The sequence below is a fragment of the Pteropus alecto genome, unplaced genomic scaffold (assembly GCF_000325575.1).
Source record: "Pteropus alecto unplaced genomic scaffold, ASM32557v1 scaffold25, whole genome shotgun sequence".
NCBI classification, from domain to species: Eukaryota; Metazoa; Chordata; class Mammalia; order Chiroptera; family Pteropodidae; genus Pteropus; species Pteropus alecto.
The window spans coordinates 21,947,191-21,964,715 of record NW_006441955.1 but is presented as its reverse complement, the minus strand read 5'-3'; the positions used below and the strand labels follow the sequence as shown (position 1 = coordinate 21,964,715).

At 34.7% G+C, this 17,525-nt stretch overlaps 1 protein-coding gene across 1 annotated transcript in view; it reads left to right on the top strand.

Moving 5' to 3' along the window:
• ERICH3 (glutamate rich 3) overlaps positions 1–17,525 on the top strand; it is a 77,577-nt gene that overhangs the window by 43,474 nt on the left and 16,578 nt on the right. Inside the window, exons 10-12 of the mRNA XM_025052003.1 lie at positions 1,790–2,091; positions 6,966–7,199; positions 16,599–17,048. Of these exons, the coding sequence (XP_024907771.1) occupies positions 1,790–2,091; positions 6,966–7,199; positions 16,599–17,048 (986 nt within the window). The remainder of the gene's footprint in view (positions 1–1,789; positions 2,092–6,965; positions 7,200–16,598; positions 17,049–17,525) is intronic.

The following is a 17,525-nucleotide window of genomic DNA, read 5'->3' as shown; positions in this document are numbered from 1 at the left end:
CTAAGTATGTCATCATTACAGTTGGGAAGTATTTATATACTTAATATAGGTGAGGTAAGTGTATTCTTATTATCTCATTTTTTACAGCCCAATAGCTACTTTGAGTACAGATCCTTTTAGCTTTATTTTATGAGGAGATATTGAAAAGTGATGTAACTAAGTTCTCGTATTTGCTTGTGGGAAGAATTAATTCCTATTTCTAGACTAGAGATGATTGAAATTCAGTAAAATCTTTAATTAAAAAAAGTGCCATTGAATTTGATTCACATTGAGGCAATTTTCAAATCCTACATATTATTTCTATTATTCCTAGACCAACAAGTCGTGACTGAATTCTGATCTCTTTTCACCTACCCATCGTAATTGATTCAGTTCCCCAATAGTTGTGTAACCTGGAGAGAGGGGGACATGTATATTTCTAGAGGAGGAAGAGAGTGGAGACTGATAAGTGCCAGGCCCCTGTTCCAGGTCATGAATTATCTCTAGACCCTGATGAAAACTTCTTCAGGTTCTATTAGTCTCTGGTGGGGAGTGTGAGTACTTTCCCTGGTGGTAAGCTCAGCGGTCTAATGTTTGTAGGTATAGCTAGTCTCTTGAGAAGGTTATATCTGTAATCTAACCATGCTTTTGTACTTGAGTGTGAGGTGATGATGTCTAACAGACCTGAGCTGGAATCCAGCTCCATCACTAACCTGCTGGGTGAGTTCGGGCACATCATGGAACCCTTTATGCCTCACTTCTCTCATTTGAAAGTAATGATAATAGTTATTAATTAATTGGTCTGTGGGGGAAATGCTGTAAGATAATGTATATATAGTACACAGGAAAGAGCTTGGCACAGAGAGAGTGCTCTGTAATCTTATTATGATAATCATCATCTTATTAATGTATCATCACTATTGGAATTCTTATTTTTATGTTAACTGAGAAATAGGAAAAAAGCTATAGAAGGATTCATTCCCATGATTTTTGTTGTAACTGATTTAAAAAATTTTAAAGTCTTAATACATTTAGATCATCTTCTTGGTTCATCAGATTTGACTTTGAATGACTTTATGCCCTCTGCAAATTATTGCCATCTTTAAAGAACAAAAGCTTATTGCCAGCAGAAATCACCAAAGATTGTGGTATAAGTTTCAAAAGGCGATTCTAAAAATAATAATAACACTTTATTAAAATAAATGTGAAGGCTCCTGAGGTGTTTATTTAAAGGACACAACAATTTTGAATGTATATGTTTCTTAAAAAATCAGTCATTTATTTAGAGTCAACCTTATATGTCATTTTTTGTTGTTAGAATAATAAATTATCAAAGACTGAATGCCATCTTTCTTCTTCTGATTATTTTTCTCTCTGCTCCCCTGTGTTTATAAACCTGAATGTTCTTTTATCACATAATTCTCATTTAAGGACTTGAGTATGTGTGTATATATATATATATCACAAGTCCTTAAATGAGAATTATGTGATAAATAGAATACAGAAATATATGACTCTAAGGCCAAAAATATGCTTTAAGGCACAAATTTTAGATTGAGACTATAGTTCTTAGTTGTTGTTCTCTTTTCTTATTTATTATTGAGGGTAAAATTATTGAGCATTTGTCATGTTCATTTATAAGATTTTAGTATTAATAAAGAGGAAATAGTTTATTTTAAATTAACTATGTGTACGATAATAAAATATTTCTTATGATGTTTCTTACAAGAATAAGTGATTTAAAAAGTTTTGAGGTTCCACTGTGCTATACATAAAGATTAATAAACTCCTTATGTTCGTATTTTCATAGGTGCATTATTGCAATGGGTCTTGACAAAAAACCAACATCACCAAAACCTAGGAAACAAAGGAGTATTCAAAAAAGAGAGGAACTGGAGAAGGGTGAGGGGAAACTGAGGAAGGATAGAGCATACATGATACCAAGAAGGAATGAGATGGAAGGGAACAAAACCTCTGCTTCAGTCATTTTTTCAGCCGAAGAGGAAAAAATAGGGATCGAAGAAGTAAGAACTGCAATAGAAGAAATGCAACGTAGAGGAAAACCAGGACAAGCTGTTTGGGAAGATGACCATGAAAATCTATTTAAATACGGTAATGAATAATAACACAGGGTTCTTCTATTGTTGCTGCTATTCTTTTGCTTGTCTTAAAAATGTGATTACCAAATTTGCAAAAATATTCATTGTGTTATTACTCAGTGATGATGTTTAGGCAGTGCTGTTACACTGAGGAATCCCTGACCACCTTCCTTTACTGTTTTGCATGGATTCCTGTGCACCTGCCTTAGGGGAGGGCAGGCCTAACTCCAGAACTGCTGACTGTGCTTGTGGGTGGAGGAGGGCAAGGGGAGTTTATGTCTGTGTGAACCAGAGTCCCTATCCACTTCTGCAGATAGAGACCATTCTGACCAAATAGAATTTGAAAAATATTTGAATGTACTCGCTTTGGTGAAATTGATGCTTTGGCATCAGGTAGGCACAATCTATATGATTATATGTTGGTAGAATATTCTTTAACTAGAAACAGCCTAGAGCCTCTCTGTCTGCCTTTCTTGTTTTCTTTTCTCCTCTCCTTTGCTCTCCTCTCCTCTTCTTTCCCCACCCCTCCCCTCTCCGTCTTTCCTTCTTCCTCTTTATCCTTCTTTCTCTCTCCCACCCCTCCCCTCTCCGTCTTTCCTTCTTCCTCTTCATCCTTCTTTCTCTCTCTGTCCTCCCCACCACACACACACACACACGTTCATAACACACACACACACACACGCGCGCGCGCGTGCGTGCACACACACACGTTCATTAATGTAGTAATGATAATAACAATAACAAAAGAACCAGGCACTGAGCACTCAGCCAGGCACTTTCCACATACTATTTCATTTTATCCTCACCATTCAATGTGGTGGATATTATAACCACCTCCATTTTACAAGTTGGGAAACTGAGGCTCAGACATATAGAGAGAAAGTATCAGAACTAGGATTCAAACTGTAGTTTTATCTCTACCTAACTTAAGTTCATTGGCTGGGTCCTTATAAATGAAACTGATAAGAGATTAACAAGGGATAAACAAACAAGTTTATTAGTATATGCATCGAACATACGCATGAGAGAACTCAGAGCTGAATAACTCAAAGGAGTTCCCAGAATTTAGACTTATGTGACATCTTAACAAAAGAGCAATTCAGTTTTAGAAAAGTGGCAAGACAAAGGAAAAGGGCTTTGAGCTTCTAGGGGCAGCAAATTGTGGGAAGGCAAATATATGGGGATCAAATGGTAGATAAGAGCTAGTTTTATTGAGATTTGTTATGCTGATTTCTCTTTTGCCATATCTAAAATGAAAAGGGTCTAGAGTTGTCTCCTTTGATTAACTTCAGTCCTTTCTGCTAAAGAGAGGAGAGGAGACACCTTTACAAATTTATGTCCTGCTTTGAGGCAAATAAGTGAAGGCAGCAATCTTTTCTTATATCTATTACTTCTCACTTGCCTTCAGATCAAAGTAAAGTGGCATATTTTGGGGTGGCACATTCTGCTACCCTTCAACACTCAGGCTTGTCTAATTTCTGGGCTATGTCTAATTTCAAAGCCCAGACTTTCAAATACTGTCCAACTTGATATTCTGTACAAGCCATCCTTGAAATGACCTGATTCTGGATGATATGTCAAAGAATCAGAAATCGGAGCTGCCTGAGTGTCCCTCTTACACCCAGAGGGCAAAGCTTGGATTAGAGGAGTAATAGCCACGGGCTGAGACGATGTGTAGAAGGTCTGGCATCAGGGAAAGGGCACATCATAGATATCTTCTTCCTTACATCATCTTGTTGCTGCCCAAGGCTTTTAGTTATCCAAGGGAATAATTACAGAACTGGTATAGCACTGGATTTTATGTTTGTTTATTACTGAAATAATGTATTCACATTATTTGTTTATTCCTGAAATAATGTATTCACATTATCCTTAAAGAGTTTTCACTCATAACACTGACCGAGTTATCTCTCTCCCTCTGTGATCCCTTCTCATCTCTATTATCTTAGACTGAGAATTTAGAAATATCTACAGCAGCACAGCAATAGCAGAGAGATTAACAAATGGGATGTTTTTTTGGTTTGTTTTAACTTTCAAGACATGTAGTTTTATTAAAACCACGTTCAATAGAAGCTTTTCATTTTCTTCATTTAGTTTCTCCTAAACCAACATGGCCAGGGCTATGGATAGCATACTTTATGTCTATAATACAGCTTTTCTGAGATCTTTCTTCTGTGTTGGATAGTTAATGGACTTTAATTGCTTGTTTCCATTAAAAAAAAAAAAAAGCAAGAAAGAAACAGCAGCAGCAAGGCGTCAGCTCTTTACAGCCGCTGATGGTAAGGGCAGCAAGAAGCTTGAGTGGAGGTCAGTGAGGGAGGGTTGCAGCTGGATTGATGTTGACCTCGTGTTGCCTCGCTTCCTCATTAGCAAGGATGGTAAACAACAAGCTAATTGAATTCTCTGTAATAAGGAAGTTGAAATGGGGGAAAAAGAAGAAATTATAAAAAGGACTTCTGAAAACATGCCACCAGTTCTTTCATATTGAAACTACATGAGTTGATGACACAAAGGAGATGTGCTTTGAGCTATAATGCTAATAGAGTACTCTGTGGTTAATAGAAGGCTAATATTTAGATGTGATAATAGTGGTGGGTAGAATAAAGCCAGGGCAGCCTTAAATTTCATATTTTTAGGGGGAAAAAAAACAGAAGCTCCTGCAAAATAGGATGCAGAGACTGCTCTTATGGCTCACTACGTATTCTTTCAATTTTATGCTCTGCTTCAATAATGTAACTGTAATTATGTCCTAATTGTGGACATTTGTACTTCTCTGATTTTAATCAGGTGCCTCCATTAAAGAGTACAGAGTACATACTGTGCGTGATTTTTCCTGTTCTACAACCAACTCCCTCTACCCCAATCACAGTCACTATTACTACTAATCCTTAATATTGATTAGGTACCTAATGACCATGGCACTGTATTAAGCATTTTCCAGGGTTTATTGCTCTTAATATTCACCACAGCTTTGTAAGGCAGATTGCCTAAGGTCGCACAACCAGTGAGTGTGTAAACTGGGACCTGGGCACATGATTGCCTGACTCCAAAACCCTCATATTTCCCTACTATCTAGTTCTATTGATGGAATTATAGCATTCACTCATGTTCTGTCTGGCCCTCTGCTTATCCTGTGACCAGGAACAAATATCTGTAAAGTGATATATGTGCATGTTTCTCTGTGTGCTTGTATTCTGTGGCTAACCTAAACACCACCTTTTACAAAGTTTTCCATGATCTCCAAATGACTTCCTGTCCTTCTTTAAATCCATTTCACTTGCTTGACACTATTTCACATAATTAATCAAGTCCTATATAAAAATCCACAGTAATTGAGCCCAATAGCATTAAACTAACATTATTGAGGATGATGTGTGAAAAATACTATGCGTACAGTAACACTTATGTATCTGTGTCTTATTTTCCAAAGAAAACTGGAGATTCCTTCATGGCAAGAGTCGGGTTACTATAATGTCTTTTATCTTACAGTTTTTATCCTCTTACACGTAAAGGCTTACCAATAGCTAACGGGGCCGAGTGAAGAACCATCCTATTATGTGGCCTGAAATGTTTGAATCCACATACTTATTTGTTTTTATTATATTTCCTGTTTGTTTCATGCAATATAAACCACATTCTTCATTTTCTAGCTTATTTTATAATTTTGTTTTACTACTAATAATTTACATTTTCGTTCATATTGTCTCTTTCACAAAAACATTCTTGTGATGAATTCTTTTTGTTTGCCTTTATTCATTAAAGTTCCTGACTTCACCTTTCCTCTTAGCATCTCTCTCATACATTCTCTGCATTAACATGGCTTTCTTCAGATGCACAGGGCATGCATTTTTAAATTAAGTTTCTTTCACCGGTCAGGGTTTATAGCTCCCAAGCAATTACCTGAGAGGCCCCCACCACTGGAAAAGAAAACACTATTTAATAACTAAAACATACAAAAGAGGGAAAACTGTATTTTCCCCATAATTTTCATTTTTAAGATAATTGTTTATTTGCTTAATTGGTTCTGCATGAAATCCTTTTGCTCTCTATCTTTGGCATGTTGTCACTTCAAGATTGTTAGTTTTTGGTGGAAGAAAAAGAGGAACAATTAAATATGAAAGGTGAAAAATTATAACCACAAGGGACAGCTGGAGTTTATCTGATGTGACAATTTTCTTTTTCTGCTACAGATTTGTTGCAGCTCTGTAGGGAATGAAGCAAATTAGTGGCTGTGACAGGAATATTCTATTTTATAAGAATTTTAATCCTTGGAATATAATTATTTCATTGATTGTAAGGATTAATAATACATATGATTGCAGTTCTGGCTTAGGTATAAAATCTTTCGTAATACCTTTTCTTGATGTCCATTTGGTTCTCAAAGAATTGCTTTTCACAGTGTTGCTTCTCAGGGCCTTTGGACTTGATTAATTGAATTTTTCCACTTCACTATTCATTAACTTGATATCCAAATATTTTGAACATTCTTCATATGAAATATGACCTCACTGGATCTCCAAATTAACTTTCATTATTATACTCCTGTTCTCTTCATTTTTAATTTATCTCTAATTTATTGTTTTCTATCAAGTTCTTCTCTTGTCCATTTTGGTTATTGTAGATGATGATGTCCATTTGTATATGAACTCTTATTAGGTTTCAAGCTTGTCATTTGGAGCTTCATTTCTTTTGTGCCCTTGTATATGTAACTGATTGCAATCTTTGATCATTTGCTGTTAGCTTTCCATGTTCACTAATTGTGTGAAAAAGAGGCGAAGAAAGGCCTTGAGAAGAGAGGATAATAGAGTCAAAGTTCTCATTAAGTAAAATGAGTTAAGTGTCAGGGATTCTATTTTCATTCTCATAGTGGAAATTTTCTTTTCTCAGAATATGAAGAAGATTTTGAAGTAGATGAGGAGAAACAAGATGAGAAAGCTAATGAAGGACAGGATGATGATCAAATGAATGGAATGTCAAAGTCACCTTCGGATGATGAAAAAGATCATTTACACCTTGAAAAGGAGAGTGAAACCTCATCACAGAAGGCACTAGATGCTGATGACAATGTGAAAGATGAGGGTGATGGATGTTCTGAGAGTGAATTAGAAGAGGATAAACAAGGCAAGTTGTTTAGCTTATCATATGACATAGGCTGTTTAACAAGTGTGCCTACTACTTTTCCTTATATTTAATGAGGTAATCTTCTTTTAAGGGAATGTTTAGAGCATGGTTTCATAACCAGAGGATGCTGATCAATCAATCTTTTATAGATATTCAAATTATAAAGTCACTCTAATTCTTCTTCTTTCCTTAGTTTGCTGGGATTTTTTTCAACAGAATGTCAGGTAAAACTTTAATGATACTTCTGTTTACTTAGAAAATTATTACTTTTTTTAAAATTCTATTTGACAGACAGACACAACACACATACCATTTCATGGCTTTGGAAAAATGAAAAGTAGCCTGTGCTCAAAGGAAAAGTTGAAGATTCCTGCTTTAGGTTTATGTTTTTTTCTTAACTTACCTCAAACACAGGAGGTAAGTTAAGAAAAAACTTATTAGTTTTTATGGAAGAATTATCTTTCTTGGCAAGGGTAGCTTGCTCACTATCTTTAAGCCTAAAACAACTCAGAATGCTCACAGGAAAAATAGAGCTTTTCAGGTAGAGAAAGAAACCCTCATCATCAGAAGTATAACTTACATTTTGAAGACTTTTTTGAAGAACTTAATTCAACAAAATAATGTGCAATCACAGAAGGAACTCATTTGCTTTAGACTAGAGAATGAGGTCATATTATGATAACCTTTTGAATTGTTCTTCATTTTTCCCAATTCCTTTTACCTCAATTTTTTTCTGAATAAAATCTCAAAATTTTGAATTCAAAGACAATAGTAAGAAAATATAAAATAAAAATAAATTAAGTAACCAAATTATAGCAAGAGCAAATATTTGTACTTCCACTCTCTTCAAGAAAGAATTCAAATAAACCTATTCTAAAATTTTATGGACACACATACAAGGCAATAATATAAGGAACAGAGTTATTTAGAAGTTACTTAAAAAGAGAAAATAATTTTAGTAGGAACCATAGATGAGATCATGACTACGCTTGAACTAAAAAATTTAATCCTAAACTTCCTGACAGTCAAAGAGGGAAGTACAGTGTAAAAATTTAGAATAATGTTAACTATCAGTAAACCTGAAAACAAGATTTCCTGTCATTTTTATTACAATTGAAAGAACTACTCATGATTAATGGTCAAGCATTTAAATATTTTTTATAAAATCTTAAACTAGGCCTTTTCTGTAATTTCTCTTAATCTTCATGTTTTATGTTTCTAAGCCTAATATATAAGCTCTTTTCTCTATTCGAATTTAAATGTTGGATTTAAGTTTATATTCCTACATGACATAGAGAAAGTTAAAGAATTCTATGGAAAAGTGATTGTTACCTGAATCAAATTTTAAAGGAACTATTTCAAAAGACTTGAACTAGGAAAAAGATTGAAAACATGCTTGTATATAAATATAACTGGTTCAAAACACAAAGTACTCCCTTTTTTTATTTCTTCATAATGATGAAGAATTATCAAATGTTGATTCATAAGAATTCTGTACATTCTTTCAATATATAATCATCTGGTGATTATTTTTGTGCTACATAATCACCTTGCTTTCTTGATATCAAATGGGTTTTTTTCTAAGAAAGAGTAACTTTTTATGTTCAAACAGAGGATGTAGGCAGTACTTGGATCTTTCTTGAGGGAAAGCTTTAATCATTTAGACCTGTAATTATTGAATAACTGACAGTAATACGTAAGTTTTAACATTGAATACTGCTTACATATAAATAATTGGAATCCTGTGCTTGGAAAGGCACTCTATGGGTATTATTTATTAAGATTCTATTTTATGCTAAGTACTGTGCTAAATATTTTACATGAGTTATCTGACTCGCTTCAGACAATCTTAAAAAGCAGGTCCTTTTTCTTTTTCTTTTCATTTTATGAATAAATAAATTTGAAAATGGCGAGATTAAATAACTTAAAGAGAAAAACACAAACAAATTTGAAAATGGCGAGATTAAATAACTTAAAGAGAAAAACACAAAGTCAGAGCCTGAATTTCTCCAAATCAGAAAATATCCATTTATCCAAAATTAAAGTAAATCCCTTGGTGCCCCCCAGAAGGATTATGCTTCTTTAAGAATCTACATTTTAGAGGCATTTATTTTGAGCTCTTTATCTTATCCTGTTCTTGAGCCTCTGTTTGTTTGTTCGTTTATTTTTAAACAGAGGAAATATAAATGGATATATCTAATTTTACCCAAGTTTATATATCTCCTCCCTGAATGGATTCCCAATCTTCTCCCAGGCTCTTTGCTCAGTTCCAGCTCATCCCCCTACTCTTCCACGACACTTTCCGACTTTGGTGGCCTCCACTGAGCTCTTTGTTTTATGAAACTCTACCATTCAGTAGTTTAAGGGAAAAAATGCCTGTCTTTACTCTTATCCTCATTCCTTGCTTATTCATTTCTCACTTATTTCATGTGTGTTAATTTTGCCCCTTGAGTTAATTAAACAAATTAATAACATACAAATTAATAACACTGTGAAAGCTAGGACTATATGTTATCTTTGTTATTCCTCACAGAGATGATTTCCTAAAAGATACTTTGTAAATATTGAGCAATTACTTGATTTCTTTAACACTAAGAATTCTAAGGTACTTTTGTTAGTGCTATAATATCTAGTTATATTTATGCTATGTGATTGTTATCAGAATATTACTAAAAACATTGTCAGAGTTCACTGCATTATATAGATATAGAATATAGAATATTTTAAATAAGTATGTAATGACAGCTATTAAAATATATAAAATCTATTCCACAAATGTTGTGAAATTTAAGAGCCAAAAATTAAATTGGCCACTAATTTAATTTTGTTGTTTTTGTAATGATGTTATTAACCTATCCTTTTAGAGCTCCCTTGCATCCTTGTTATTATGTTAAAACATTGCCATTATTCTGAAACAAAATATCATTGTTTATTAGTCTTTCTTTTCTCCACTTCCAGGCTCTTTTATTTTCCATCTCTTTATTTTGATACCCTGATCTTATGTTATTTAAAAATGTGCATTTTAGCATGTAGAACATCAGAGTTAGAGAGATTTTATCCAGCAAATAAGTAGCATGTATTAATAACGATTATAACATGATAGATTCCTCGGAACACTGTGTTGAAAAGCTAAACAGCATTTGATCTTCAAAAGTGTAAGAGGCGTATTGTGACCACTGAATTCCAGACACCAGTACATCCCTTTTATTGACATGATTAAGAATCTTGCTGTTAGTATTTGGATGTGTTTCATTTGAACCTGCCTGCACCTGTTCCCAGAGGGCAAACAATTGCCCAGGCTGTCACTCTCATGACAAGTTGGTCCCATTTAAACTGCCAGCTAACAATTGCGTCGCCCTCCTTGATAAATATACTGTGCTGAGCAGCCCGTGAGTGATAGAGTGCTAGGGACTGAGAGCTAAGAGAAGACCCCGGTTTAGGAATGATGTGTGAGACTTCCTATCGTTTAAAAAGAAGGACAGCTTACTTTTCTCTGCATTTGTGTTGGCAACCCCAGGCACTAATTCACCAGTTGAAAATATATTGTCGTAGATGACTGTTATAAGGTTGAGGGGAAGTGTCATGTCACGGAGAACATACTTTCATACTTTTATGAACTGTTTCGATGATAGTGCTATGAGTAAGCGGGAAAGACTAAGTAGCTCCTTATGAGAAAGAGGTAAGAAGGGGTTGTGGGATGGAGAAAGAGAATTTGTTTCCAGAATACAAAGAAAAGAACTTAAGAATTAAAGCAATTTTTTTTTTCTAGTAAGAAACATAACATTTCACTTATGCTATTTTCCAGTCTGTTGAAGAAGTAGGCCTAATAGAATTTTTAGGTCCCAGAGTTACACAAATATTCTATTTATTTGACTTACTGACTGCAACAATGTCACTCTTCATTTCTTGTCTTTACTATGAGCTTGAAGAGATGCATATGAGGGAAGGCTGCTTCTTCTATGTTGACATTATACATGCTGTGAAGCCACACTCTGTGAACTTCAGTGTAACTTGTCTGATCTTTGGGCCAGAGAGGATTAGGAAAGAAGGTTGTGGGAGGCCTTCTGGTCAAAGTCTATGTGTGTGATTTGTGCATAATTAGTCAAACTTTAATTTTTCTTAATGATAAGAATTCTTCAATCTATATTCACTTTTCAGTTGTTGAAGTAGTAAGTCATGGCTTTCAGGTGAATACTTAAATGAAGCAGCATCTTCTAGTTCACATAAATACTTTTCCATGAGGCATTTCTCTGCAGTTTTGAATCTGCCTTGTACATAGCATAGGCACTGCCCAGGCACCCAATAAAATCTGTGGAATTCACAGTTGATTGACCAGATTAAAGGATAAATGTAAATAGACTTAGGCAGCACAATGTGACACATGATTTCATTATAGTCTCAGTATTTTAAGTATTAATTTTAATGTTTGTAAAGTACAATTAAAAGTAAATATGAAGGAAATTTTAAGCTTTCTTTATTTTTTCTTTTCCTGTTATATCTACATTTACCTGTAGATATTTATTCTTACGGTGTAACATATGTATTTGTTTCATTGATGAACTGAGTAATGAATTACCAGTATGGGGACATATGCTCTCTCATAATACAAATACCTAGCGACTGTTCATAGCTGGAATTAATTATTTCTACATCTGTGTTCATTAAGCATACATTCATTCGACATTATTGAGTACAAAGCACATGTCTAATTAGGTGTTATTGAACATGAAAATATTGACTGAACCATAATATCTGATATATAATATAAACAGATTTTTATGGACATGAGTATAATCAAGATAGAAGTACTAATACAAGTAATGGTATAAGTATAAATTGATGTGCCATGGTTAATTTAAAAAAGAGTAGAAGTATTTATGCAGATTTTGCTGTGAACTCTTGGACTAAGAAATTGGAAAGAGGGACATAATTCATGTTAGAGTTCAGAAGAGTCCACTGAGTTGAGATACATGGTATGTCATTGAGATGATCTAAATTTTTAACTGAATTTACATATTTGAGTTTGTGCACTTAAATCAAGGTATATATATGGGCTTCATACTAGTTAGCCAAAAACAAAGTAATTAAAATCAAGACACTAATAGAAGAAATGATGAATTTAAAAACTATAGTAGAACCATGATCCATGCTTGGGGGTGATTGAAAACTAAGGTTGTGACTTATAAATGATTCAAAATAGACAACATGGCTACTAAATACAGTAAGAGTATAACAGCAACTTCTGAAAGAGCTATCCTCAGTCATTGTTAGGATAATGAACGAACACCTTAATGAACATATGCAGTTGATCTATTGTGCTCATGGAAAAGGAGGCAGTGTGCATCTAGAGTGTGGAAGCAGATACCTGGCCTGCTTTTTTCTCTATAGTATCTTCAATACCTAGACCATTGCCTGACACGTAGGAAGTATTCAATATGTACTTAGTGAATGAATCTACGTAAGTGATTAAGAAGGTGAAAGACAATTCAGAGCCTCAGTTATGAGAAAGGAGAGCAGAGTTCATTCTGAATGTGCTGTGCAGGAGTGATGTTGACTGTGGTGTGTGTGGTCAGTGCCCTTGGTTAGGCATATATCAAGTTAGATAGGCAGGTAGTATGAATACTGGAGATTACTGGTGTGTGTGTGTGTGTGTGTGTGTGTGTGTGTGTGTGTGTGTGTGTGTGTAATTTTTGTGATTGACCACACAGTATTAAATTACACGTAACTAAATGCCATGTAGTTCCATACACATAGCATTATGGTTAGCATTGTAAATAAACCAAGGAAGGTTTTGATAGCTATCTTTTGCTCTGTGTTCATATCATGTGCCTCAGAGTTTTTAAAATTAACTCTGTCTGGGTTCTAGAGTAGTAACAAAATTAAGAATGATCATTAGAGATATAAAAGGGAGGACAGACTGTGAATTCTGTGAGTTCTGTTGTTTTGGAGAGAACTATTTTCTATCCGTCATCCTGGAATGGTAACAGTGGGAAGTCAGCTAAGAGAAGCCATGAAGGGTCCATGACAGTGGATGTTCTCTGTTTGAAAGCCTTTTGGCAGGTGGAGGGACTTGGTTTTACTATAGTGGGTCCTTACAAAAAAAAGTGTTTTATAAAACTTGCTACTTTATAGCTAATGGACATTGGGTATTATTTAACTTCTCTGAGCTTTGCATTCTAGAAGATCTAGAACAATCTAGAAAATAAATAACTATTCCATGAGATTAAATGAGATGCTTATAAAGTGATTTCCTAATTGTTTGTTACACGTAGGTATGTAATCATGATCAAGGTTTTTCTTTTTCCCTTTTTTCCTCAATAAATTATAACTGTGATTACTATTAATATAATGTACAGAGTGAAATCACAAGAAAGAAATTTATTAGAATATACTTAGCAGGTATGATTTCATGGAAAAAAACTAAAAGGTCATAAGAAAGGATTATTTGATTAGATTAGATTAGATATTTTTTTTAATGTAATTTCTACGATGACTTATGGAGAGTAAGTAAAATTATCTTTAATAGCCAAGAGCACAGAGGTGTAGAGAATTTAAGTAGCATAACCAAAGTCAAAACTATTAATTAGCTGAGTAAAACCTTGGAATACCTAGGTTTGTCTTACAGAAAAACATATTTTCTCTGAATCTCATGTTGTGTAAAATAGTAGTGATGCAGGAGAAGGAACAGTTATCAATGAATAGTTATCAATGACATGAAAAGAAGGATTTAGAGACCGATTGAATGAAGAGAGAGAAAAATCAGAGATCTTGCTTAGGACATGGAACCATGACACTAACTTGCCGGCTCTGGCCAAGGACTTGAGGAACAAGTACAGATCATCTCTTTACCATGAAGACCAAAAGCAGATTCTTTCAGCATCAGTACATGGAGGGAATACTGGAGAGACAAATGGAATTGGGTGAGAGGCAGAGTTGATTATTAATATGCCTCTAAGATTACTTGTTCCCTCCTAATGACAAAAAAATTTATATATGTGCCCTCAAAGTTCCTTTACATAAAAAGTTCCTTTATATAAAAACTCACTTTATTTCTAAGAGAATAAATAAATATAGTGTTGAAAATCCCATTACATGGCCCTAAAGCATTTTGAGCTATTTTTGTAGGCAAAGTCTTGCCCCAGTGTCTGTATGAAAATGAGAATAAGATATGACAGTGAAATGAAATTATGTGACAAGATTAAAGAAAAATTTGAAAACTGAAATTATTTTATATGGGAGGTCAGGTACTTTCTCCACTTTGTGACCATTCATTCTCTAAAGGACTGACTCAAAATTGAAGCAGAGTATGGTTCAGCCTTTTGAAATTAAATAATACAATTAATAGAAGCTACTAAAGAAACATAGAAGAGCACTCATTTTTATTATTATTATTATTATGTGAACAACTGTCAGAGTCAAAAGTGAGCATCATCAAGATAATATCAAGATGGTAGATCTGAATACTCTTTTGAAATCCAGAACAAGTATAATGCTGTGTCCTAGCTAATTGTGCAATTAATGAAAACCATTGATCAAACCACTAGCAAAAAAGAGTTGTTTTTTATTAAAAAACAAAAAACAAATGTGAGGTACTTATGAAAGGGGGAAACCATAGTCCCTAAAGTTTCTGAACAAGTAGAAATAAGATAGAGAATAACTGTCCTTGATCTGCTATGTTCCCTACAGAGAGACAGCATATCCAGATTTAATATAATGGAAATAAAGATTGAGCAGCTAAAATCTGTGATTCTTTTGAGAAACAGTGGTCATGTGGTACCTGTCAAGGTAGTTAGGAGATAAGAATAAATGGAACTGTACTTAGGGGTTCTGTTGCTTAAAGGCTTTTCAGAGTTTGTTTTTTACTGCTGTGTAGCATCTCTCAAATCTTTGTGGAAACTCTGATATGTCTCTGAGACTATGCTTAAAATGCTAAGACCTGTCATGGAGAGCCGTTGGGGCTGGCAGGAGCAAGAGAAGAGGATAAAAGTAAAGACAGGTATTTTTCCCCTTAAACTCTACATCGACTGCTACAGCCATCTGTGCGGCTGCCAACCAGAAACAGAAAAAGAAGCTGAAAAAAGAATAAGGAGCACACAGAGAATAGAAAATAAGAAAGCTAGGCACCATGTAGGTGTAGGATATTTCATTTGAAAATATATTCTATAAAAAACAATTATGAACAGAGATATATTGGTTACAATTTTTTTTTAAAAGTTTGTTTTTCTCTGATCCATAGCAGTGAATGCCGTGACTTTTAGGATGTGCATCTTCCTCGTTGAGATTCAGTGTGTATGTTACTTTCTTGGAGATTTTTAAAAAGTTTTCTGGGGTAGTAAGTACTAAACCATTTTTGGCTACAATGTCTCTAGACTACATATCTGTAGTATCACATAAGTATAGTGCCCAGATCTCCTAGAGTCTCTTTTACTGATTCTGTGTGCTCACCTCCAGCTTCTGCACCCTCTGCCCTCTTCAGAGGACAGCCGCGGACTGTGGAGTTGTTTCACCCTCAGGCACGAAGAACCTGGAAGTGCCAAGAAATTTACATCCCCCTAGGGTGGCCTGGAGCCATATCTGGCTGGAGCAGAGTATGAAAGCCTAACTCCATCAAGGGAGCAAAATTTTAATATAATTTAGACTTTAGAGGTCCCTGTGGGATCAGACTGAGGTTGAAATGTTTCTCAAAATAACTCTCTTGATTGACTTCTTCCCTTTCCTGCTCTGCTTCTTCCACACTTGTAAGAATTTCTCCTGGAGCATATCCTTACTATATCATTTATACATGTACCCTCATCTCAGCATTTGCTTCTGGAGAATCTGAAATAAGACAACATCTCCTCCTCCTCCTCCACACACACACACACACACACACACACACACACACACACACACACACACACACAGAGGCAAATGAGCATCATCTCGAAATATTTATTAAGTGTCTAGGCAGTATCCAAATACATAGATCTTAAGATCTTACTCTACTCAGCTGCCAGGGTATACTAAGGTGGGCGTTATAGAAGATAACAATTTAAACTTTATGCACAGAGAATACTGTGGCTATCCAGGATGATAATGAACTAAGTATTTTTATCGAGCAAGTGAAAGATTATTTCATTTCTTTTGTAACAAAATACATACTTACAAAGGTTTTCCAATAAAATGACTTTCAAAAAATAAATACAGTTGGTTTTTAAATGTGATTTCCTGTTGACAGCTTCTATAGACTCACAGATTAAATTTATTTTATCATGACATATATCTAGAATATACAGAAAAAGGGCATCAAATCTACTAAACTATATTAAACAATTTTAGTATGATTATTAACATAATTCCCACAATTAAACCCATTGCTTCAGAGAAAAACTATGATGTCATCATTTTTGTTATTTATAGATGTAAACAATGCTTCATCATCCTCATCCAGAAGTCACCCATATTCTAGTTGCAGTGAAGATGAGTCTGCACTGGGAGATAGGAAAGCATATGCGGAAAACAGTCCAAATGAAAGTGCCAGAAGTTCACCTTCTCGGGAGTTGAGTGAAAATGATGAGCCAGAAAAATCCTACCTTCCAATTGATGATTCCCTCAAAATTGAAGTTGAAGACCAAAAATTAATAAAAGCAGATATGGAGACCAAGCTTCTGCCCACAGAGGAAGGCTTGGAGAATGTTCTTGAGGAAGAAACAGAGAAAGGAACCCAAATGATTGCAGAGGGCTTATCTGCGAAGTCCAGAGAACATGTTTTCAAGGAAGAAAAGGAAACTTATAAGAGTAAGCTTTGGGAAGGAAACACTGCTAACGTGAAGGACAGAAAGGCAGGTCCCTGTAGGGTGGAGAAAGGTGGTAAGTATGGCCAGTGAGTTGGCCTGCCATTGTCCCCATGCATGGAAGCTGATTTGATCATTGCATTCTGCCAAAGCTTGAAAAATACTATTGTGATAACACCAGAGGGATTCAATTTTTTTCCTTTTTCTCTTTGTCACATAATCATACATGTATTTTCAGCTTGCTGTTTTCCTTCTATTACATTTTAAAAATTACTTGATAAATCTTATATAGCCTGTCTCCTATTTTCTGTAAATTCCTTCCTCTGGTAATTCTATCTCAATCAAATAAAACGCAATACATGTCTTGAAGACGAGGGTATGTGTGGCTTTTTAGAAGTTATTTAATACCAGCAATGCTATTTGTTCTTAGTGTATATGCACTTATATATATCATAGCTAACCTTGATAGGTGCTTCCTATGTGCTACTTCTAAACACATGTATATTAACTCATCTAATCCTCACAGCTCAATGTCCCCATGAGTTAGGTTCTA